Source organism: Marmota flaviventris, chromosome 7, assembly GCF_047511675.1.
Source record: "Marmota flaviventris isolate mMarFla1 chromosome 7, mMarFla1.hap1, whole genome shotgun sequence".
Classification (NCBI taxonomy): Eukaryota; Metazoa; Chordata; class Mammalia; order Rodentia; family Sciuridae; genus Marmota; species Marmota flaviventris.
This window is the reverse complement of record NC_092504.1, coordinates 98,373,252-98,399,399: the sequence shown is the minus strand read 5'-3', so window position 1 is coordinate 98,399,399 and position 26,148 is coordinate 98,373,252. Positions and strand designations below refer to the sequence as shown.

The window sequence follows — 26,148 nt, the reverse complement described above, 5'->3', positions numbered from 1 at the left end:
TTTACTGTCATGGTTTGGAGGAGTCCAAAAGTTATTCCATAAAAGGGGAGAAATGCCCTCTGTTCCTTACCCAAGTTCAGAACACTGGAATTATAAGCAAAGGAATCATTTGCTAGAATTTAGAATATCTGCCTTAAAATGGATACATATCATATATTAGTATGTCATATAGAATTGCTGATCACTTCTGAATTACATATTTACCAGTTTTGTCACTGGCACAGCTGGACAGCCAAAGATAGGGAGGAACAGAAATTCTTGCTCCTTTTGAAAGAATAGAAATCCAGAAGGAACTGAGCTTTTCATGTCGTCTCTTCATCCTTCATCTTTCTATCCATCTATTTACTTTTTGAGATGGGATCTTACTGTGTTGCCCAGACTGGTCTGAAACTCCTGGGCTCAAGTGATCCTCCTGCCTCAGGCTCCTGAGTAGCAGAGACTACAGGTGCATATTACATCATTGACCTTCTTCTTAATTTTTTAATCCCATAAGTTATTCCTCTTCCAAGGAAGGGGGCAGGAGGAGCAATTGTCAAGTAAGGAGGAAGAAAAGGCTGGGAATGTCACTGACAGAAATTTCTCCATGGGGAAGTTTAAGGCTAGTGAGAAAGGAATTTTTCCCCTATTCATTTTATTTTCCAATATGCTATTTTAAAATTGAGATATAAGTCACATATACTAAAATGCATAGATTTTAAATGTACTATTGGATGACTTTTGACAAATGTACTCTTGTAATCAAGATATGGAACATTCTAACACTATTTAATAAATAGATTCATGGTAAAATTTGTTTTAGGTACTGACCTCTTAGTTCATTTAAACTACTATATTAAATTTGTTCTGTTGATGGCTTTGGTTGTCTAATGAGGAATTTAATGAACTATCCCTAAAAAGTTTTCATATGACTAATAGGTGAATAATTATTTCCTTAGATTACATTTTTACTGATTAGGAATTTTTTTAAAAATGAATATTTTTATATAGATTTTAATTATAATATTTTATACTCCTAAATGCCCAAATTGACTTTAGTGATCTCTTCCTATCCTAAAATCTAAGACTATTTCTAATACTATGGAGGGCACAGTAAGTACTAACAAGTAACATTTGCCATTCTTGCCCTATTGGAATACTTTGGCTCTTGAGTATGTGATACAGAGGATAGTAACTAGACCCTTTCTGAAAATGAGTTTATCTCCTTACTCACTCAATTCATGTAATGAATGTTTAGTGGACACCTTATGTGTGCTCAGTGATAGGTGTAGTGCAGTGACTATGATAAATAACTGCCCATACATTATAGTAGGGGAATCTATATTAACAATTAATATTTAAAAATTACAAGTTGTGAATAGTATTGTGAAGGTTGGGTGCATATGTTAGGAATAACCCTGGAGGATTAAGAGAAAGGGAGAAGACTACAGGTGGAATGTGCTTGGGTGGTCTCTGAGTTGATGACAGATAGACTGAAACTTGATGATAGGGATATCAAGCTCAGAGCATTGGGGATGGGATGAATTAAAGACACCAGGTGCCAACATATAGGTTGTCTGCAAGGTGGGGCATGGAGATACTTATGATAAATTAGAAAGCAACTTGGGAGAAGAAATTATAGAGAAGATGATAAATTTAATCTGGGACCTGCTCAGTTTGTCATGGTGATGAAATATCTAAGGAGACATTTTTACTTAGTAGGAGATATCAGAGAGAAAACAGGATCAAAGGTTATGTTTGAAACTGAGCATTTTCTTTTTTCTTTATTTTTTTTTACATGAGCTCTATTATTATTATTATTATTGCCTTACAATTCTTAATACACCTTTATACCACAATTTATCATATCTCTGTATATGAGATATGTTGACACTGAATTCACATCTTCATACATGTATTTTGTATAATGATGAGGGTCTCCTTCCACCATCCATGCAATTCCCTTTCTCCCTCCTTTTCCCTCCCACCCCTCTTCTCTATCTAGAGGTAATCTTTTTCCCATGGAAACGGAGCATTTTAAATCAGTGAATTCATGTTTATTGAATGACTCTAACATATTACATTACTCGGTATTTTGCAATTTTAAATTATTTCTTTAAGACTGTTCTTATTGATTTTTCTTCATAAATGTAACGTGTTACATTTAGATATTTATTTTCAAAATATTCTCTGGTAGAATCTAATATGGTAATTAACAAATTGGTACTTGGTAAGCACATAAGGGAAACAGTAGGGCATATGGGTTAAGAGAATGTACCCTGCAGTCAGTGCTTTGATTTACCTTGAATCTTGGCTTTCTACTAACTGTGATTTGGGGGAGAAATTATATCTCTTCCTATGTCTCCCTTTATAAACTGTATAAGAGTAAAAGGAGTCAAATACTAGTACAGTCTACCTTAGGGTTTTGTACAGATCAAATAAGCAGTGCTTAGACAAGTAAAATGAGTATAAGGATACACTTATATTCTACCTTAGGCTTATTGTGCAGACCAGATAAAACAGTACATTTAAAGCATAGAAAAAATATTCAATAGACTTTTTGTGTATTTGTTTGTTTGGTTGGTTTTGTACTCCTCAGGTATGGAACTAGGACCTCATGCATGAAGGCAAGTACACTACCAATCAGCTAATCTGTAGCCCATCAATAAGTCTTGATTTTATAACTTCTTGACTGATAGTTTTGATAAATTGCTATCATTTGGCTACATTGTCTTAGTTTTCATCAGTGTTGTGATAATTACTTTTTTATTTTTAAAATATGAACTTATGTATTGTACATTTAAAAAATCAACTTAATATCTACTTAATACTAGTGAACAAGTATACTTGAAATATGATGTCCTACAACTTCTTTTAGCTTATAAGGGATACGAGATACATGTGGATATAGTTTTCTTTTTCTTTAGAAAAAGATCAGTTTCTCAAAACTGTCTGGTCCTTTTAAGGGAATAACATATTAACCTTGGTTGTGAATGATAGCATGAGGTTTTTAAGTAAGAGTCGGTTTAGGATTGCTACATTAGAGACTTTACTAGGCATAACTAGAGGATGTTAGTATTATTTGATGTGAATTTTTAAATCTGTTTTTTCCCAGGGAAAAAAAGCAGATTCAAAAATTATCTCTTCCTTTATAATAGAATTCCATCAGATTTTTAAAGTTGTCATGAGCTATCAATGTACAGAAATCTATTAAAAAATGTGGCATTTATACACAATGGAGTATTACTCTGCATTAAAAAATGACAAAATCATAGAATTTACAGGGAAATGGATGGCATTAGAGCAGATTATGCTAAGTGAAGCTAGCCAATCCCTAAAAAACAAATGCCAAATGTCTTCTTTGATATAAGGAGAGTAACTAAGAACAGAGTAGGGTCGAAGAGCATGAGAAGAAGATTAACATTAAACAGGGATGAGAGGTGGGAGGGAAAGGGAGAGAGAAGGGAAAATGCATGGAAATGGAAGGAGACCCTCAGAGTTATACAAAAGTACATACAAGAGGAAGTGAGGGGAAGGGGAAAAATAATACAAGGGGGACAAACGAATGTCAGTAGAGGGGGCAGAGAGAGAAGAGGGGAGGGGAGGGGAGGGGAGGGGGGATAGTAGAGGATAGGAAAGGCAGCAGAATACAACAGACACTAGTATGGCAATATGTAAATCAATGGATGTGTAACTGATGTGATTCTGCAATCTGTATATGGGGTAAAAATGGGAGCTCATAACCCACTTGAATCAAATTGTGAAATATGATATATCAAGAACTATGTAATGTTTTGAACAGCCAACAATAAAAAATTAAAAAAAAAAATGTGTACCTTACTTAGAGATGTGTGAAAACAGCAAACCCGGGGTTCTTGGGTATCCTGTTTTGAGACCCTTGAGGTCAGAACTATTTGCTTAGAACATTATTTGTCTTTTTCACTGTGTTGATATTTGCACTGACAATGGTACAAAAACAATTATGGATTTAAAAAACTGCTGATGCTTTAGTATACATCAATCAGGGTAGCAACACCAGATTGTACTGGTAGTTACTATATTCTTTTCTATTATAAACTTAAAATTAAAAGAAAAATACCAGTTTTACTTGAAGAATATCTCTGATAGGGTAGGAAAAATATATTTTAAAACCTCAAAACCTTTTGAGGATGCATTTTAAAAATATTCTGTGGGATAAAATTGGAAGGGTGCATAATCTTTGCATTGTGAAAACTGACAGTTGTGAAGAAAATCACTTGTGCTGTTTTTGAATTGTGAACTGATGGAAGTACTTTTTTCCCCATAGAATATCATTTTTTATTTGAGAGAATTGACAAATTGGTTTTTGGTTTGGCAGACATTTTTTCACAAATAAATAAATTCAGTTTGTCATTTAAGGAAGAAAACCTTGATAGTATTTGTTGCTGGTGTTAAACTGAAGTTTTCAGGAGAAAACTAGAATTTTGGAAAACTTGCATCACCTTAAGCTTGACATCTTTTCAATACTTAAGGTTGTTTTAGAAATAGAGTAGTGTTAGTATCAACAAGTGTGAGATTTTGAGATAGTACAATGAGACAAACATGTCAGTATTTAGAAGATGTATAACTCAATTTTCTAAAGGACCAATGCATGATAATATATTGTCTTTTATGCATAAAAGATTCTAAACGTAAGAGACAATGGATTTTATTCTAACAGTTGAAAATTTTCATGGATATTGTTTGAGATTTCACATGGCAACTAACTTTTAAAAAACTAGCATCTATCAAGTTTTGGTTTAGTATCAAAGAATATCCATAATTACCTGAAAGGGCTATCAAATAATGTCCTGTTTTCCAACTGTGCATGTATGTGAAACTAAGGGAATTTTTTTAATCTATGCAATCAAAATAACACATTATAAAAGACTGAATATAGAAGCAGATAGGAGAATTCAATTATTTTCTACTGAACCACATGTGAGAAATTTGTAAACTTTTAAAACATTATCACTCTTACTAAATTCTTCTTTGTTTTGGAAATACAGTTGTTTTTCATTTAACATGCTAATTGTGTTAGCATGAAATAAGGTTTATAATTTTGTATTTAAATGGATTAGTTTGTAAATCTTTGAAAGTTTCAGTTTTGATTTTTTAAAATAATTTAAACATCAATAGAAATAATGTAAATGAAATATTGTTGGGATCCTCAGTAATTTTTAATAATGTAAAAGGGTTTTGAGAATCTGGTTAGAGGAACCAGCATATAATTTAGAAGAAGAATGCAACTTTATAATGCAAAATGCACATGTTTTGTCATCAATCCATAATTTGATATATTTGTTCAAATAGGAATCTTAGGTAGCATGGTGGTCATAAGGTTAGTGAAATGTACTTGTATTTTGTTTCTATAAACAGATAATCTCAGTGATACCTTGAAGAAATTGAAGATAACAGCTGTTGACAGCACTGAAGATAGTTTGGAAGGATGCTTGGATTGTCTGCTTCAAGCCCTGGCTCAAAACAGTAAGTTTCATTATGCTTACTCAAATTTCAAACAACAACAAAAATCACATCAGCAGTGGTTCAAAAATTGGTATGTAGTTAAGCACATAACTTGTTTTCACATAACTTGAATTCTTTTGAATTCTATCCCTGAATACTGAGATTGTTTTAAATATTTCCTCCTCCTACCTACCCCCCACTCCCAGTCTGCTCAAAGCCAAACTGATAGGCAGAGAAAGGAGGAATTGATTTGGTGGTAATGACATTTATGCCAGTCTCAGAGTGAGGCTATTATTTTATTCCCAACAGATAAGCATCATAGTTGTTGTTGTTGTTGTTGTTTTTAACACCTACATTTGCGCTTTTAAAAAAAGACTTTGTTATATGTAGGGAGAGAAAGGAGAATCAGAAAGGAGAGCTTAAAACACTTAACAGTTTTTTCCTGAGATCTTATGGTCTACCTTTTAGAATAATTTTATTTTAAAATAACATGTATGCAGCCAGGCATGGTGGCCCTTGTCTATAATCTCAGTGGTTCACGAGGATCATAATTTCAAGGCCAGCCTGAGCACTTAGCAAGGCCCTAAGCCACTTAGTGAGACCCTGTCTCAAAATAAAAATTAAAAAGGGCTGGGAATGTGGCTCAGTGTTTGAGCATGCTTGGGTTCAATCCCTGGTACCTAACAATAACAACAACAATATGTATGCATATATTTAATTGGAAAGAACCACCAGCAGTCAACCAAAAATCCCTTGAGCCAGATGTGGTGGCACACGTCTATAATCCTAGTGATGATCTGGAAGGCAACCCTCAGCAACTCAGTGACGCCCTAAGCAACTTAAAAAGACCATGTCTCAAAATAAAAAATTTTAAAGAAAGACAGAGACTGGGAATGTAGCTCAGAGGTAAAGTATTCCTGGTTTCAATACTCAGTTCGAAATAAGCAGACCAACCAACCAACCAACCTTTAAAACTTAAAGTAAGGCTTGGTGTTTGGTTTTGGGGTAAATAATACTAGAGATAGAAATCACATAATTCTTCATTGACTAACACATTGAATTATTACATTTGACTTATATTTTTGTTCACTAATTTTTGTTTCACAGTGAATAGGACAGGTATAAAATGAAACATTTGTTCCGTTAATTCTGCTTAGTTGTACTGGCATTTAATTATGCCATTCTGTTATTCTGGCACTAACTATGTAGCTGAAAAAGAATCCAGGGGAGAGTATATATTATTACGTTTCAATTTCAGGGACTCAGACATGTGTGTTATTTCTTTTTTTTTATTTTTTAGTAAACTATGACTAGAAAATCTAAAATGATTGATTATAGTACTCTTCATAAAGAAACATACTTTAAAACTAGCTTTGAAAACTGCTTTTTAGTAATTCTCTTTGCTTTTGAGATTGTAACTCTCAAGCTATTTAATCTTAGATAAAGAGTTTGAAACAGTTCAATACAGCATGTAGATCGCTTCTTGGCCTTTTGGCTAAGATCAAGTGCAATAACAGCATGTAGATAAGGTTGGAGAAAGTTAAGAAAAAAGGAAAGGAGTGTCTTAAGGCTGGTTGTCCATTATAGTAAAAATGTGACTATTTATGTCTAATAAAATTAAAAATGAGGTTCCTTTGCCATGTGTAGTAGTGCATACTTTTAATCCCAGTTACTCAGGAGGCTGAGGCAGGAGAATTGCAAACTTAAGGCCAGCCTGGACAACTTAGCAAGACCCTGTCTCAAAATAAAGAATAAAGAGGGCTAAGGAAATAGCTCAGGGTTGAAGCACCCCTGTATTCAATCTATAATACCACAAAAACAAACAAACATTATTTTTCATAGAAAGTTCCTTTGAATAGCCCTGATGTAGATACGATATATCAACAAGTTTTACACGTGCCTATGTAGGCAACTTTACATAATAACAACGAGCCTAAGAAAATTAAGTAATTCAAATTTTTTCTTTTGAAGAGGATTTTTTTTAATAACTTAATGTTTTCAGTGCCTATTTTTTTTCTGTATGTTAGGGGAAAAGAAGATTATAAATGGATCATTTGCTTTAGAAGCTGAAGGAAATTAAGTGATCTTGGTCACATGTGGAAGGTTGCTGTTTCTCCTTTGAGGAGATCAGAAGGCAGAGAGATGAAAAGGAAAATGAAGGAAAAAAAGGAAGGAAAAGTTTATAGCTTTTTAAAGAACAGATTCAAGAACAATTGAGAAGTGCGTAACTGATTGAATTTCAGGCTTACTGTAGGCTTATGCATTGAACCTCCGTTTTTGAAAATGGTCCTAAAACTGTTTATCACAAATATTAAGGCCATTTAACCATAAGGTGTTAATAAAAACAAAACTACTGGTTCAACTAATGACTTCCCAGGGAGATAGCAAAAGAAACATCTTCTTAATAGGAAACAAAATTTATAAATGTTCTTATGTCTGAGACTACTGATGCAGAAGAATGAGATAGAGGAGGAAGTTTGTGCAGATTTTCAGTCTTTGACAAGAGTTGAATCTGTCACTAAAGCACCTACTGTGTGTTGGCCCTGGGATAGGGTCTCTGTTATCTAATCTTTCCTGTAGTTTCAAGAGGTAGGTGCTATTGTTCTGCTGTGGCAGAATCCATAGTTTGAATTTAAACTCTTTGTTAACAAAAATTATACTGAGTGAAGTGAGGCTTTTTTTCTGAATTTATAGAATAAGAAGTTGCTCTAAGGAGCTCAGTGTTATTATGTCTTAAATTTTGCTTTTTCTTTAACATGGTTTCAGAGTTTTGTTATTAAAGAATAGTATGAGGGCTGAGGTTGTAGCTCAGTGGTAGAGCGCTTGCCTCACATGCGTGAGGCCCTGTGGTTTGATAAATAAATGAAAATAAAGATATGGTGTCCCTCTACAACTAAAAAAAAAATTTTTAAATAGAAAATGATAAGCCTTTTCTTCCCTTGACATATAGACTGATATATTTATTTGATATATTTTATAAAATTAGCATCTGGCTTTTAAACCATAAAAGGTAAGGCTTTACTAGTAAGGTATTTCTTTCTCTGCAGTTGTTCTTTAGTAAAATGATTGGACCAATCTTCTTAAATATAAAATTATAAAACATTTAGATTTAACTTAGATGAAGCTATATTGCCTTTTTACAGCGATCTAGTTTTATATTTCTTCCTAGTGCCAGGTGTTTTGACTAAAAATATCACTGTTTGCATCAGAATTGCACCTGATCAAAAATTTCTCCATTTTGTACAAATATAAAATGGTAATGTATGTGTAATAAAAATTTAAACTTCAAATTTTATTTTATTTAATAATCTAACTTGTCATTGGAAAGGATATTTCTGAAAGAAAAACCATTTTCAAATATCTACATGTGAATTTAGTGTGTTTGAATTGTGTATTACAAATGAACATAGTCTGAAATTATAAATTTCACTTTGATATATGATTTCACAGTGATTTTCTTCTCTCCTTCCTCCTTACTTTCCCTCCTTCTCATTAAATATAGTATCTATATCATAAGACACAAAAGTTAGAAGATTTGAATACTTACTAGATTTTGTGGACAATATTTATTTAAGCAAGCATTTTGTATAAATTTCTGATCTAAATTAATATGAGGCATACATTCACTCATATAAATACTTCACATCTCACTTTGAAAATGTTTTTAGTAAATATATGAGGGCCACCAGCCAAGAAATCAGCCTGTTTATTCTAGTCTCTCTTGATTCAGATTATAGTTAGAAGATTCCCAGTAAATGCTTGTTAAATCGTAGCATGGTTATACTATCTCATGCTTAGAAAATTTAAACAATAGGCCACCTATTGTCTTCCCTAAGCATTTAGAAAGGAGATAGCCTTAGAAGTAGGAATCTTAGTCACCCTGTGAGGGAAATGAGTAGCTTACATTAAAGTCCCAAAGGCAAGAAAAGTTAATGCTCTATTCATAAGGAAAATTCTGTTAATTTTACTCCATTTTAAAGGATGGAGACCAAATTCCCTTTTGCTGGGGGAACTATAAAGCAGTGACATCATGATCATGGACAGCTTTAAATTCTTCCTGAAGAATAGATTGTCTTCCTTAGTCATATTTTCCTGTGTATGTTAACTTCTTAACTTTTTTTAGGTCTCACCTGATGACAATTCCTAGTTCATTCGAGAATCACGTAATTGTTTATTTTTTGTGGAACAACTTTGTGATACAGCGTTACTTCTCTTTATAATTTTACTTCTCTTTAAAGAAAAAAGAGCTTAATTTCTAGTTCACATTCCTCACCTTATAGTATTCACGTAGCTGTAGAATTCTTAATTTACTTTCTAGCCCTTAAGTTGTTTCCTAGTCCTTAGTTTTTATTTTATTTGTTGTATTGACTTTTGCTCCCACCTAGGTTGCAGTCCTAAGCATCATAATTGTGTACACGGGCTGCTCCTGTGGACTACTCCATGTATCTTTTCTAACCATTATCATTTTCTTATAGTCTGCTTTATGCCTTTAATATCTTTGAAAGATTTATCTCCAGGTAGCTGTTATTTCTTCCTAAGTAAGGAACTTTGAAATTTGTGAACTGTTTTTCAATTGCCATGCTAAATTTGCAGTTACTGAATGTGGAATATTGCTGCTGTTTGGAGAAATGAAAGATTATATTTCACTTTGTTTTTTCATAGCGATATATGGAATGGATTTTTCTTTCCTGAAGTTATCAAATGCATCACAAGAAGTGCTGTATTTCCTTTGCAGGCCAAATTCATTATGTTGTTTACCTGCTTTACATTTTTTTGGTATTGTATGCCTCTTTTAGTCTTTGTGTTCATTGTTCATGAAGGCTGATCACTAGTGCTGGTGATACATTACCAAGGATTCAGTTTTTACCAAATAAAGATAATGTTTTAAGAATATATAAGACTCTCAACTAAAGCCATTAACTAAAATACATTGACAGTTCTTGATAAATTGAGACTCCTGGTTTGCCAGGTAATAGTGGTAGCCCCCTAAATCTGAATTTTTCCACGTTCTCTCAAAATGCAAACAGATCAACAAAGCAGCCAGATAAACCCAACTAAGCATAATCTATGCCTTCACTATAACTAATAAACAAGCCTCAGATGATGAAGTAAGAATAAAAAAATATTCAAATCTAGCTTACTCAGCTTTAGAAATCACTCTAGAAAAGTTCTGTCAAAACTACAATGACAACATGGAAAAAAAGGAGGAGGAATGGAGATTCAGAAGTTCAGGAAAAATTAAAATTGCCTTTAGACAGATAAGCTCCTACCCTGGTAGAGAAATTCTAAGATCTAGCCTTAGATTAGTTTAAGGTATTAGCCACCTAAAGTACATACGACCCCAAATGCCAGTTTAGGGTATTAGCTACCTAAGGTACATAGGACCCCAGGTCAGGAGAATATCAGATTGGGGATAGGAGTCATTCCTTCTTGTGTAGTTGGTGACAAAAAGCAAGAAGGGGAGGTTACATGTTCTGAAGAATTAAGAACCATTAAATCAGAAGACACTCATTACTCCCTTGGGTTTCAGTTTAGAAATGGGAGCTTCTGAACTGAAACAAACAAAAACCCTAGGTATTCATCTCAAATCTTTATTCTTACTGCATATAACTTGTTTTACAGTTAAGGAAAATTAAAATTATATACTGAATGGGAAATTTGAGATGAGATACATCAAAGATGTTCTGAGAAAAAATGGAGAATAAAAGAAGGAAAAGAATCAAAACATTTTAGCCATTAAAATTTTTACTTCTAAGGTGAATCATCTGTGAAGCAGTTATCAATAACAGAACATCATGATCTCTTTTAAACATCATCCTTAAACAAGTCTTCACAGATATGAAAAATAAAAAACCCTTAAATCAGAAACTAAAAAATCAGAACCTTGTAGATAAATGAAAACAAAAGATAAGAGATGATCAATATAGAAGACAGTCAAAAAGATGTAACATATTTGCAATTGGAGTCCTTAAGAAGACAGATAAAACAATGACATATAGGTAATATTTAAAACTAACTTTTTTTAAAAAAAAATTTATTTGTTCTACTTAATTGTACATAACAGCAGAATGTATTTCAATTTATTGTACACCAATGGAGTGCAACATTTCAATTATCTGATTGTGCATGGCATAGAGATGCCCCATTTGGCAATCATACATGTCCCTAGGATAATAATGTCCATCTCATTCCACCAGCTTTCCTATTTATCCTCATAACCCAACCCCACCCTCCGCTTTGCCCAACCAAAGTTCCTCCATTCTTCCCATGCCCCCCCAACCCCCATCACAGATTCAGCATCCACTAATCAGAGAAAACATTTGGCCTTTAGTTTTTGGGGATTGGCTTACTTCGCTTAGCATAATATTCTCCAGCTTCATCCTTTTACCTGAAAAACAAAACAAAACAAAAAAATCCCCAAATTAAATTTCTTGGAAGTAAATGGAGATCTGAATCTATGTATTGAAAGGATACTTGTGAAAGCTGACTTTAAAAATAACAATAATTTAATGGGGAAAAAAATCCTCAGGGCCTCTATGCAAAAAGGTCAAATTATTTAAATAAGAAAAGAAAATTAGATTGGCATCAGACTTCTTCATAGTGATGTATTATCAGAATTTTCAGGTAACTCAAGGAACAGGAATTTTATAATGAACCACGCAACTCAATAAGTATTAAGGTTATAGAAAAACACTATTAAACATAGAAGAACCCAGGGAATACTCTAGTCTTCCAGAAGAATTATCCAAGCTTATTCTGTCTACTATAGTAGGCATGCTCCAACATGACTATTGAACATTTGAAGTAAGGTTAGTGTGAATTTGTAGAGATGTAAGTTTAAACTAGGTGCCACATTTCAAAAAGTATAAAAAATGTAAATGATCTCATTAATATTTATTTGTAATATTGCTTCTATGTTGAATCTCTTGTTTAAAATTCAGTGAAATTCAGTAAATGCTTTATTTCTAATTGACACTTTAAAGGACAGCATTTTCTAGATTATAGGTAGTGGCTGAACAGAGTGGGTTTAAAAGTAGACCCAGCCAGAATGATGTGTTAAAAAATGCAACTTAAAGCAAAATAATTATAATAATTGTATTTATATACAGTATAATTGGCTTGTTCATCAAAAGAGAATATTTTTGAAAGAACCTTAAATTCATTATTCTAGGGTTAGATTTTAAGGAAGAGGCAGTATAGAGCATCCAAGTTATGTTTTGTATGCTTAGTCTGAAGCAGAAAAGAGAAGACTGTATATCCAAATATATATCTGGGAATTTGTTGAAAAGGTAGCAGGGAAAGGCTTGAATCTGATTGGGATAATGAGGAAGACCATCTTGAAATTCTTACAGGTTATGAGATTAATAATAAAAGCAAGAAATAACTGAGATACTAGGTGCTGATAATGCTTTGAAAGCATATACTTCATGAGAGGAAAAAAGGATCTTATTATGTGCAGTCTCTAATAGGCAATCCTCCACTGGTGTTCGTGGGTAGCGATTGTAGACTTGATAGAGGATCTAAATTTGCTAATTTTAGCTAATGAGTGTTATTTTTGCTGTCTAAATTACTAAATTTGCAAAACTGCTTGTGTTCTTGCTATAATTTGAACATGTTTCCCGAAGTTCATCATGAGATGGTTTCCTGGTTAAAGGATGAGTTTGGCCCCTTTTTTCTCTTGTATATGTTCTGTTGCCCTTCTGTGTTTTGCTCTGGGATGATGTAGCAAGAAAGCTTCTGACATATGAGGGTCCTACATCCTTCTCAGGCTCCAGAATTCAAGGAGATCAAGCACTCTTCTTTGTAAATTATCCAGTCTCAGATCTTTTGTTGTAGCAGTGTAAAATGGAAGATGGTTCTCAGCATAGATTAAATGTATAAGAGAAAAATTGTGATTTGAAATTATGTTATACGCCACATATACACTGAAAAAAAATTGTCATCCTCAGTATTTATAATTCCAGCTTTCATTTACTATCTCTAAGGAGTACATTTTAAACTATTGTAGGGAAGAAATGATGGGTTTGTGCTGCTGTGTCTTCCTAACATTGTGTCATTAGAGTTCCTTATAACTCTGCATCTACAGATAGCTATGGCTTCAAACCTCTTTTCCCATTTTATTTTAAATTTTTTAGTTACAGATGAATGTAATATCTTTATTTTGTTTGTTTGTTTTTTATGTGGTGCTGAGGATAGAACCCAGTATTTCACATGTGCAAACCAAGAGCTCTGCCACTGAGCCACAACCCCAGCCCTCTTCTTTTATTTTTAATGTTTTTTATTAATGTATTATAATTATATGTAATAGTGGGGTTCATGTGACATTCATAGGGGCACATAACATGGTTTACTCTGATTTCATTTCCTAATAGTTCCTCTTCTCCTCCCTACCTTCCTCCCTCTATGCCCCTTTCTCTTCATATCTGATCTTCCTTTTATTTATATATGTATTTTTTCATTGGTGCATCTTAATTATAATAAAAGTGTGGCTACATATTGATTTACTGATTGAAGTTAACTGACTTCTTCTAATTAAGTACAGCAGTCCCCCTCCCATCTTTACCAGTGGTTAACTGCAATACAAATATCTTAAATGAAAAATTTCAGAAATAAGTTTCATATTTTACAACACTTGGAAAAGCATGAAGTCTTACAGCCTCCTGTCGCAGATGGAGTCATTCCTTTGTTCAGCATATCTATGATGCACATGTACCCACCTGCTAGCCACCTGCTAGCTGTCTCTCTTATCAGATCAACTGTCTATCACATTGACTGTTGTGGCACTGCAATACTTATTGTTCACATAACCCTTATTTTACTTAATGGCCCCAAAGTGCAAAACTACTGATTTTGGCAATTTGAATATGCAAAGTAGAAGGTACAAATGCTTCATTTAAGAGAAAAGGCAAAAATTCTCAAGGAAAAAAAAAAAACATGCTGAGATTGCTAGTGTTCATGGTAAGAACAAATCTGTCCATAAAATTGTGCAGATGGAAAAAGAAATTCATGCTAGTTTTTCTGTTATACTGGACACACTAAGTTTTGGCCACTGTGCATAAGTGCTTAATTAAGATGGAAAAGGCATTAGTTTTATGAGTGGAAAACATGAGCAGAAACTCATCTGACTATATACCACATATCATGTCACTTCATCACAAGAAGAAGAGTTAGTCTAAAACAATAAGATGTTTTGAGAGAGAGACCACATTTACATAATTTATATAGCATATTGTTACAATTATTCTATTTTATTATTTTATTGTCAGTCTCTTACTGTACCAAATTTATAGCTTAAACTTCATCCTAGGTACCTATGTTTTGGGGGGCCATATGTGCATATATGTTGGGATTGCTAGTATCCATAATTTACGCATCCACTAGGGATGTTAGAACATATCCCCTCTTGGTAAGGGGAAACTAATATAAATACTAACCCAATTCATTCTGTTATAGCAGAATACTACAGATTAAGTAATTTATAAATAATAGAAATTTATTCCCTATTCTGGAGGCTGAGAAGTCTAGGATCAAGGCACTATCAGGTATAAAGTCTGGTGAGGTACCATGTTTCATTGATGGTCCCGGATTGTGGTATCCTCACATGATGGGAGGTAGAACAGAAAAATAAAGGGACAGAAACAGACAAAGAAGTCTCTTTTATAATGGCATGAATCTACTCACTTCCCCAAAATCCGTATCTCTTAAAACTATCATTTGGGGGATTAAGTTTCAGCACTTGGATTTTGGGTAGGGTATAATGTGTTAGTTCATTTTTCATTAATAAAATACCTGAGGCAGGCTGCTTTATGAAACAAAGAGGTTTATTTTGGCTGTTACAGAGGACCAAGGCCAAGAGGCTGCATCTGGGGATAGCTTTGGTGACAGAGTCCTAAGGTGGTTTGGTATCACATGGCCAAGAGTCAGGGAGCATGCATATGTTTATGTGTCTCTTTTCATGTCTCTCCTCTTTATAAAGCCACTAGGATTCAACTATTGGGGCTCCACCCTAATAACTTTATCCAGTTCTAATTCCCAAAGGCCTTAATTCTACACACTATAGGTGGATTAAGTTTCCTCTTTCTTAATACCTCATCATGGGGACTATATTTGAACACATGAACCTTTGGGGGGATACACTTAAATCATGAAACACAGTATTCAAATTACAGCACCCAGTATGTATTGGAATGTGTTAAAGAATACGAAATATGTAAATTGACCTTTTGGTATAATGAATGAGAAATGAGTTAATATTTGAATAATAAATTTCTCAACAGAAACTTATAATTTGATGCTTTAAGATAGTGAAGTAATATGTAGATTAAGTTGAACTGTTTTTAGTGTCTTTACTGTAATTCTTTGTTGTTTTCTTTTACTCCTTTTTATTTGTTCTTTTTAGTTACACATGATAGTAGAGTGTATTTTGATATATCATGCATATATGAAATATGACTTCCCATTTTTGGGTTGTACATGATGTGGAGCTACACTGGTCATGTATTCATATATGAACATAGGAAAATTATGTCCGATACATTCTACTGTCTTGCCTGTTCTCATCCTCCCTCCCTTCCCCCCACTCCACCCTGTCCAATCCAGTGAACCCCCACCCCCCATTGTGAGTCAGCATCCACACCAGAGAGAACATTCAGCCTTTGATTTTTTGGAATTGGCTTATTTCACCTAGCATGATAGTCTCCAGTTCCATCCATTTACCAGCAAGTGCCATAATTTCATTCTTCTTTATGACTGAGTAATATTTCATTGTGTATATAAACCATATTTTCTTTATCCATTCATCTGTTGAAGGGCACCTAGGTTGGTTCCATAGCTCAGCTATTGTGAATTGAACTGGTATGAACAATTGATGTGGCTGTACACTATAGTATGCTGATTTTAAGTCCTCTGGGTATATGCCAAGGAGTGGGATAGCTGGGGCAAATGGTGGTTCCATTCCAAGTTTTCTGAGGAATGTCCGTAGTGCTTTCCAGAGTAGTTGTACCAGTTTGCAGTCCCACCAGCAATGTATGAGTATACTTTTTCCCCCACATTGTTGCCAACATTTGTTTTTGCTTGTATTCTTGATAATTGCCATTCTGACTAGAGTGAGATGCAATCTCAGTTACATTTCTCTAATGATTATTGGTGTTTGAACCTGAAGTATTAGGTTACTTTTTACTTAGTATTGTACTTGAAAGTCCAAATGATTTGTATTTTCTCCAGAATACTTTTCTTACATAGTCTAACACCTTCCTCTTTACCTTTTAAATTTCAGATTTCCTAAGTTCCCTTTTGTCATTGTAAAACAAAGTTTTATCATTAAGTAGACTTTGGAATTTATAAATGAGCTATTTGGGGAAATAATATAATTTATTGAATAAATTTTCTTAATGGAAGCTTCCTTATAAAGTATACATGTTCTTGTTATTTATTTACTTATGTTCAAAAAGTTTATTTTGATATGGTATAAGGTAAGGATCTATTTTTTTCCCCTAGACATTCAATTTTCTTAATATCATGTGGCTTTTTTAAATACATTTATTTTATTTTATGTGGTGTTGAGGATCGAACCCAGGGCCTCACACATGCTAGGCAAGCGCTCTACTGCTGAGCCATAACCCCAGCCCCAGTATCGTGTGTTTTTAAATGTATTCTTTGTTAGTTAGTGAGGCTCCTTTTAGCCTGTACTGACCACATAGTTTCATATAATTGCATCAGTATTTGGGTTTTATTCTGTCCCATTAATCTGTTATTTATTGTGCTATCACCATGCTGTTTCAGTTATGGTCACTTGTGGCGTAAGTTTCCCATTATTTATCTGTCTTGAAAATTTTTTGTTTTTATTATTCTCATGGATTTATTATATCAAAACTTCTAGTAACACTTTGCCACATTCCTGAAAAATCTTACTGGAATTATGGCTCCCTTATTTCCTTCATTGATCCTCATATCATGACAAAGAGACATTTGAGTGCTATTGTAAGATGGTAGATCAAAGGATGATATTATGCTTTCCTAAAATCTTTGTGGCATGTTTGTTTTCTTACTGGAATATTATCTGCTGGAAGGGCTAAGATGATTCTCCCCTGTAGGAACCGTGGTGTATTGGTCAGGTTCACAAGAGAAGCAGAACCAATAGGATGTGTGTAATAAATATTTATTTTAAGGATCTGGCTCATGCAATTATGGGGGCTGGAAGCCCAGATCTGCAGCCTGGACCAACAGGTTAGAGACTCAGGGAGGAAGCAATGTTGCAGTTCAAGAGTTCCCTCTTAACTTGCCAGTCTTTTGTTCTACTAGGTCTTTAGCTGATTGGATGAAGCCCACTCACCTGTAGAGGGCAAATCTGCTTTACTCAAAACGTACTGACTGAGGGCTGGGGTTGTAGCTCAGTGGCAGAGGGCTTGCCTAGCATGTGTGAGATGCTGGGTTTGATCCTTAGCACCACATAAAAATAAAATAAAGGCATGCTGTCCATCTACGACTACAGAAACAAAAATAAAATAAAATAAAAAACAACAACGACAAAACACTGACTGAAATGTGAATCTCATCCAAAAACACTGTCATAGAAACATCCAGAACAAATGTTTGACCAAATACCTGGATACCACAGCCCAGCCAAATTGACACAGATTTGACTATGGCAAATAGAATATACATTTCTATTGAAATATCAAAATGAATGGTATGGTACAGTAGTTAGATGTTGGGATAACTGCTAGTGAAAAGGGCCATTGGAATTAGAATTTTCTGCACAAAAGTCTGTAATTGGTTTTATTGAGATTTTTTTCATGACCTACTTTTTAATATTTATTGTAATAAATGCCAAAATGAGGCTACAAAAGGCAGAATCTTTTTAAAAAAATTTTTTGATAGGGGCATATGAATTCAAAGTCCAAGATTTTAGCACACAGTGTTCTGTGAGGCAAATTTTCATTTTAGATCCTTATAATTTTCTCTTCCCCTAGTTAAGTGTTACATATCTTTTTATTGTACTAAAGGAGCAAACAGAATGTTTTCATTTGGCTCATAATAACTTAGTTATGGATTGATCATCTTTTCTTTCTGATGTGCATGTGGGAGTGATAATATAAAGGCAAGGTAATTTTCTACAATGATTTTTGAAGGCTTAAAGAACATTTTTGCATATGTTTGCTTTTAAAAATATAATCTAAAACCTGATTAGCTTAATTCAAAGTGAAAAGTTTAGTCCTTGCATGAACTCGTGATTGTAATTCTACAAAAATATAATCTTGACTTCAAAATTTTTGATAAGAGAATTCCTAAAATATAAGGCAGTCTCTTTATAACCTTGATCCTCTTTTATTTTAAAAGCAATTACAGCTACGACAACATCAATAAATATAATTCAGTTTCTTTATCTTTAATATTCCCATAGCAGTTTGTATATTCTTCTATTTAAGCTTATATCAATATATATTTATTGTTTGTGTATGCCTTTTTCATTTCTTCAGTTATAAATTTTGAAAGGGCAGAGATGCACTCTTCGTCTACCATTAATTGGGTACCACTGTGCATTAGTTGCTAATTGCCCTAGAGAGTTTAGTGGTTTACATAGATAAATAATAGGTAAGTTTTAATACAGTATAATATGTTGTATAATGGAGCCAATTACAAAGTGTTGTAGCAATAGAGAACTGGATCCATTCATGGTTATAAGATTCAGAATACCACAGAGAATGACCTGTCTTCCGAGTCTTAATCACTAGATATGTATTGTATAGTGTACTCTTGTCTTTCTCCTTCTACCTGGCTTTTCTTCAAATCTGAGACAGTTTACAGCTTCTTAACACTGGTAGCATTTGGCTGCTGCCCACCTCCCCAGAATTGCCCTGTTATATAGAATGTTGCTATTACAAATTTAAGGCCTCTAGCTTCAGCTGGTATTTCTTTAATGTTTTTACATATTCCTTCTTTGTGAATGTATCTTTTTCCTTTTTTGCTGAGAGTATATTTTATTGTCCTTAAAAGCTCAGCTCATGTTACCTTATTTGTGAGCATTTCCATGTTTATACAACTGTATCAATAACATTTAATTGTGATAATTTATTAATCTCACTCTTTTTCTTAATAGATAAGTTTACTGAAGATGATTTGCATCCTGTATCTTACAGTTTCTATAGGGACTCAGTAAAAACACACTTTCCTTGGGTGATCTCATCCATTCCTGGGTCCTTCACTACTAAGTATGTTCTGACAATTGGGAGACCGTTACATTGTGGTGTGTATTTGGATAAGCCTGAACAAGGAGTGCTGAATTTTGAAAGTACAGTGTACTTGAGCTACATAAATGTGAGGACTTGTGTGGAAAATTCCTGAGGTAGGAAAAAAATGTATTCCAGTAAGTAACTCAAAACTTTGATGTTGCTAGCAGGAACAGGTCAAGAGATGAAAACTTGAAAGCATTAGAGATCAAATTATGAAAGGACTTTTTATGCTATTCTAATATCATAGAAAAGCAAGTGAAAAACACTAAAAATTGTGGTGGTTGTCTGAAAGATAGACTGGAGAATTTCCATGAGGAGGAGGACATGTTTTTCTGAGACAAGAGTTAAGGATCATAGGCTAATATCAGTTAATATCATAGGCTGGTCTAGGTGTGAAGGAACAAAATATTTACACTCTGAATTACCAAGAAAGATTATCTTTGACAGTGATGGGGAGATACTGGTTTAGGAAATATGAAGAGAAATGACTACAGAATAAAATGATTATTGAACAATGTTGAAAGTCCAATAAGATTATAAAATTTGGATTTGTAGTGATACCAGTTTACATATTTAATAATATAACAACTATTTTTAAATTGGGGAACATGAAATAGTACATAGCTAGAATCATTTAGTATCAGAAGATTTAGAAGTAAGGTGATGTGGGTTTTTAGGGAATTTAGTTAATACTAGAATTACAGAAATAAGGTTAAAAAATTAACAAGGAAATAAAAGACATGGTATCAGAAATTGATTTCCAAATTTAAGCTTTCAAACATGGAGCAGTTCTACATGATCATGAGACCCTGAGTATGATTCTGCTGTGGATTGTTAAAGAGCAGTGGGAATTGGGTCATTTGTTAAAGTCAGGGAAAGTGAGGCAAAGTTATTAACCATCTTAGAGTTTGAGATGGTTGCAAAAATTGGAGGAGGGGGGAGAAAACTGAAAGTAAACTATAGTGAACCTGATGGTTAGAATTCTAATAACGAGAATAGAATAACCTTAACAGATGGTAGTTGCTGGCAGCTGGAAGTAGCTGAAAAAAGAGAAAATTGTTTTTTAATGAAGCCAGAAGACAACTACCTCAAATTCTTTTGAGCTAGGAAGTTGAGTAAACCGCAGTTAAGGAATCTGCTTGGGAATACTTCAAAGGAAATTTCCAGAGAGAGCTCTAAAGTGAAAGGGAGAAGGGAGAGTTTGAGGAGTATTTGAATTCCACTTATGTCCTTAAGGAGTCCAAGAGGGAACAATAAAACGTTTTCAAAACTAGGTTTGAAGGGATATTTAAACCTGATAAATGCATTTATTCTCTTTCCTTGGTAGATATGGTGACCTAAAGTATGTTTTTGTTTTCAGTTTAGCGTTGATGGATTTTGTTGTTGTAGCCAAACTATATTGAGAAGAGATACTTGAAAAAAGCATCTTACGTACTGGGGCTGCATCTCAGTGGTAGGGTTCTTACCTACCATCCTCAAGGCCCTGCATTCAATTCCCAGCACTGAAAAAGAAAAATTTACTTAATTTCATTCTCTTTTCAGAATGACTCAGTGCAGTTGTAGTGCTAATATATTTTACATAGACTTGTTGGCATTTTCCCAACTGGTTCTTTAGCCATAGTGTTATTTTTAAAGTATTTTCAGTTGTAGATGGACACAGTACCTTTATTTGTTTTTATGTGGTGTTGAGGATTGAACCCAGTGCCTCATACATGTGAGGCAAGTGCTCCACCACTGAGTCACAACCCCAGCTCTCCTTAGCCATATTCTTCATGTCTTTTTCTGTGACAAATATTTTATTATTCAATATTTATCAGCAATATTCTTTTAATATTCGATTATCCTCTGTTAAGGTCTCACATTGACTTATCAGCGACTGTCACAATTTCATCTGATAATCTTATATGTTAATTTTCTTGAGATTTGATATTCCTTCCATTTACTTCTCAGAATAAGACTTCATTCTTCTTCCTTCTTTCAAACATGCACTTTTAAAAATACTAAATTTATTCAAAATATCCTATAGTCAAAAGACTCTGCTGTCACAGCCTATATCTTAGCCATTCTCCCTAAAAACTTAAAATCGTCTACCAAAAGGTTACATAAAATTATTGATTGTTTATTATGTCAGCATTGGGTCATCTGTTCTGAAAATTTATTTAACCTTTGGAAATTAACATCAAATTCATGCTTGGCCAACGATACCTTCATTTTTGCTTTCTTTTCTTTCTTTTTTCCTTTTATTCTTAGCCCTTTCCTTGAGCTTCATTTTGCTAACTGAATTTTTATTCTCTCTACAATTTTAGTTGAAATTATAATTTATTTCCATAAAGCTTTAAAAACATTTCAGTTCTACTTAAGCCAACAGGATTCAATTTGGGTTTGTTTTCCCTTTTATTGAGTTTTTTTAATAAAGTAAAAATAAATCACTATATCTCTTCTTTGCCTCTTTTATGTCCTATAGTTCTACATTTCTCTTTTTCTTTACTGTCACTTGAGATTCTTTCCCTCTCCCTATCCCAACCCTCTTCTCCCCTTTTCTATTTCACAGCTCTCCTCCTTTGGTGAGGCTCATGGGATTTGAGTGAGATGACTTTCACCTCTAGAATCTTCTAGACTGTGTGATCTATGAGCTAGTAAATTCCTCATTGATGTATTATACAGTACTTTGTTACTTGCAGTATGTCTTAATACACAAAGTTTAAAATATTTTTTGTTTATAAAATATGTGGATGGCTATATTATATAGAATTTAGGAAATATAGAAAAATAATTTTTTTTTATTTTTTCAAAATTTGAAAATAACTTTCTTTTTTAAAAACAGCATATTTTTGATCAGTCATGATATTAAATATTCTTTTCAAATGTTGAAAATGATTATATAATGTGCTTTTTAGATGGCTAGACAACAGTGAACATCTCTCAGGTACATTTTGAGATGACATAATGATCCATTCAGGTGTTTTTTCCTTACACTGAGGTTACTATAATGTCAATTTAAAGTGACTTCTTAACTTTTTTTTTTTTTACTTTTCTGTGTCCCTTCTTGTTTGTTTTGTTTTCTTGGGAAAGTAGAGTAAATTTTATTTCACATTGACTTGTAGTTAGTATAATTTATAGTTAGCATTAAAGGAATCCATCAAATCACTCATTCTTTTAGATGTCTCATTAAGAAATGATTTATTTGAAAAGCGGTATATAATCCCGTAGGCTCACAGTAAACATGAGGAAATTAAGGACTTCATAAAATTCTGCAGATGCCAGATCTGTTCAGCTTTATTTACTTGATATATTCCTCTAGGGTATTTGACAATAGAATGGAAATGGATCCTTAATTGAAAATATTTGTTCACTGTGTTTTGTTACACACCCATTCTCTTGGTCTGAAAAGTGAAAGTCCACACTTCCACAGGAAATGAATCTTCAGTAATGATTTTCATCTTCTAGGTGAATAATTCTAGTTGCATTCTCTGCTTCTACCTTAGTCATTAACACAGTCCTTTTGGTGTTTACTTTCTCAGTAAATCTCTTTTATTTTTTAATAGTACAATTTTTAGTTTTTTAGCAACTGCTTTATGACCTAGTTAGTGGTAATTTTAAAGAAAAAGTCAAACTAGCATGTCTTCCTGCTTGTTCTGTTGATGATTTCTAAACACAACTTCTACTCCCACAACTTACATTATCCCTGGAATTTAAATGACTGTAAGACTATCAAAATCATTTATTGTAATTTTACAAAATGAGTCTCACAACTTAATCTTTTAGTAAGACCTATTTCTGATGATGAGTCATTGTATAAATGGGGTTTGTTCCGTTCCTTCTTTTCACGACTGCATACATTCTTTTCTTTCTTGCATCTCTGTTCCTTTTGTGTGGTTAAGATCTCTCTGGGGGAAAAAAAGGTTTTCATCATGAGAGAAATGTCATTTTATTCGCACATACACCCCCACACACTTCATGTACTTCCATTTTCTTTTGAAAACTTTAATTTCTCGTTTGTTGGTCCATGAGTTTACTTATAGTCAGCATATTCCTCTTATGTGTTTTAAACCCACTTTATTCTTTATAGACTAGTTACCTTTCTTTTCTTATCACAGCCTCAGTTTAGCTATTCCAAAATACTATACATTCCTTTCTTATTCAGTTATCTTACTTTAGTTCCTATTCCTGTAAAATATGTTAAGAAAGAAATATTTTTCATAATTTGGCAAGTCTAGTCAAGGTATTGTCAACAATATGTATATTCCAGATGACAGTTGGGGTGGACAGAGTACCAGCTAGGAATCAGAAATACTGGTTTCTTGTTTTTTCCAATATAATTGTACCATATGGTCTTACTTATTTAATATTAAAAAAAAAACGACAATTCATGCCTATCTCACATGACTGTTTTTAAAAACAAAGAGATAAAGCTGGGACCATAAGAATGAATGGCTTTTGATAGGTAACTTTGAATGAGGACAATGTAAGTCTGAGTAAGAATTATCTAAAATGGTAGGGTGAGTGGGGCTGGCATTTTATTGTATGTATTACTAGTATTATTTTTGATACCAAGAATTGAACCCAAGGGTACTTAACCACTGAGCCACATCCCTAGTGTATTTATTTATTTTTACTTACTCATGTACTTACTTATGTACTTATTTTGAGACAGGATCTCATTAAGTTGCATAAGGCCTCACCAAGTGGCTAAGGCTGGTTTCAAACCTGTGATCCTCCTGTCTCAACCTCCCAAGGATTGTAGCAAGGCACCGCCATTCCTGGCACGGGAATAGCATTTTAGAGAGGGAACATCACTTGCTGAAAGGAGTTATGAAATAGAAGGATTGGTTTGGGTTACTCTTCAGTCATTTAGTGTGGTTGGAGATAGGAGATACAATCGGAAAATATGAATGCCTTTGAATGTTTATCTAAAAGTTGTGGAGGATCGTTAAGATTTAGGGAAGTGGCAAAATTTGCATTTCCAGAAGTTTATTCTGTATTATCATAGATGACAGATTGGGTGGAAGAAGCCAAAATGGAGTTAGGGAGACTTTTAAAGCTGTTGGATTGAATGAGGTCAGAACTGAGAACTTGAAATGGCAGGAATGTAGAAAGGAAACAATAGGTACAAAAGATAGTAGTGAGATGGAAATCTTTGGAACCTATGTTCTTATTAAATGTGGGTGGTAGGAAGCCATTTACTAAAAGAGAAATTTATAATTGATCTAAGGTTTCTGGCTTAGATTCCCTACTATTTACTGAGATGAAAATCAGAATGAATTTAAAGCAAAAAGTAAATTGGATTTGGGATGTTAAATGTGAGATATTTATAATATCTCCCAGTGCAAATATTTTGTTTTCTATTTGATAAGAGAGGATTTGGGACTTGGTAGTAAATGAAGTCTTGGATTTGAATCAGAATGCCCAGGCATAGAGCCAGATTTCTTTGTTACCCCTATTTTTAAAATCTCCCCCTTGCGGAATGTACATTTCCTCAGAAACCAGGATATCCATGGTCCTTTGAGTCATATTACTGGTCCTTTTAGTCAATTCCAAACCTGAGTCCTCACTGAAAATATGTCTTCTCCCCAAAGTCTGCCTTTAAGATCCATAGGACATGTAATATCAAAATAATATTCTCAAAACTAAGCAAAACTTAAAATATCTTTTATTATGTTAAAGCTATATTACCAATCTAATTCAAATACGTTTTTAACCAAATAGAGTCATAGTAGTAGCAGTCAATATTTTTGTTATTCTAACGTGGAATTGTTATTTAGTTATCAAATGCTATTTATTAGTTTGTGTTCATGAAGACTATATGATAATGTAATAATTTCAGCTTATTGTGGTAGCGTACTTGAAAACTTCCTGTTGGTATTTAACTGAAGATAATTAGTTTAATGTATTTACTTGGTTAGCATTATTAGGAACTTTACCTTTTCTCAAACCATAGTCTTAAATTACATAGTTCCTGCCTATTCCACCTTCTCCATCCTTTGTCCTGCCCAGTTATTGTCCTTGAGGAGTTGTAAGCATTGTGCTTTAACTTTTGTCCATACAGCAGTGTAACCTGGCTTCTTCAGTTTTTCTGGCTTAAACATCCAGTTTTAAGTGTCATAACTGGGCTGCCTCTTGTCTTCAGGAGGCCAGGTGGGGTGTGGAGGTAAAGCTTGCGAGGACTGCAAGGGCTACTGGGCATGACTCCTACATTAGCTTCTACATATCTTCTATTAGAATAGTAATTGCCCTTCATATATGGGTCCTGCATAATTCACAGGGTGCTCCTAGGTGCTTGTAATTTGTAGACATACTCAGACATTTTTTATGACTGCACCTAAGTATGAAGGAGGAGAAAGATATTGAATTGATTCTTAGAAACATGTCAAAGGAGTGTAGTTAAAAATGCCAATAGTAATCTGGCTAAAGATATTGAAAAATCTGCCTTTCTTTAAAAGAACACTTGATCACAGTG

General features: G+C 33.6%; 1 protein-coding gene across 7 annotated transcripts in view; it reads left to right on the top strand.

Annotated features, from left to right (window-relative positions):
• The window catches only part of Rap1gds1 (Rap1 GTPase-GDP dissociation stimulator 1), a 149,655-nt gene that overhangs the window by 29,564 nt on the left and 93,943 nt on the right, over positions 1-26,148 (top strand). For all 7 annotated transcript variants that reach the window (XM_027926690.2, XM_027926689.3, XM_071614527.1 and 4 more), the window contains exon 2: positions 5,374-5,481. In XM_027926690.2, the coding sequence (XP_027782491.1) occupies positions 5,374-5,481 (108 nt within the window). The remainder of the gene's footprint in view (positions 1-5,373; positions 5,482-26,148) is intronic.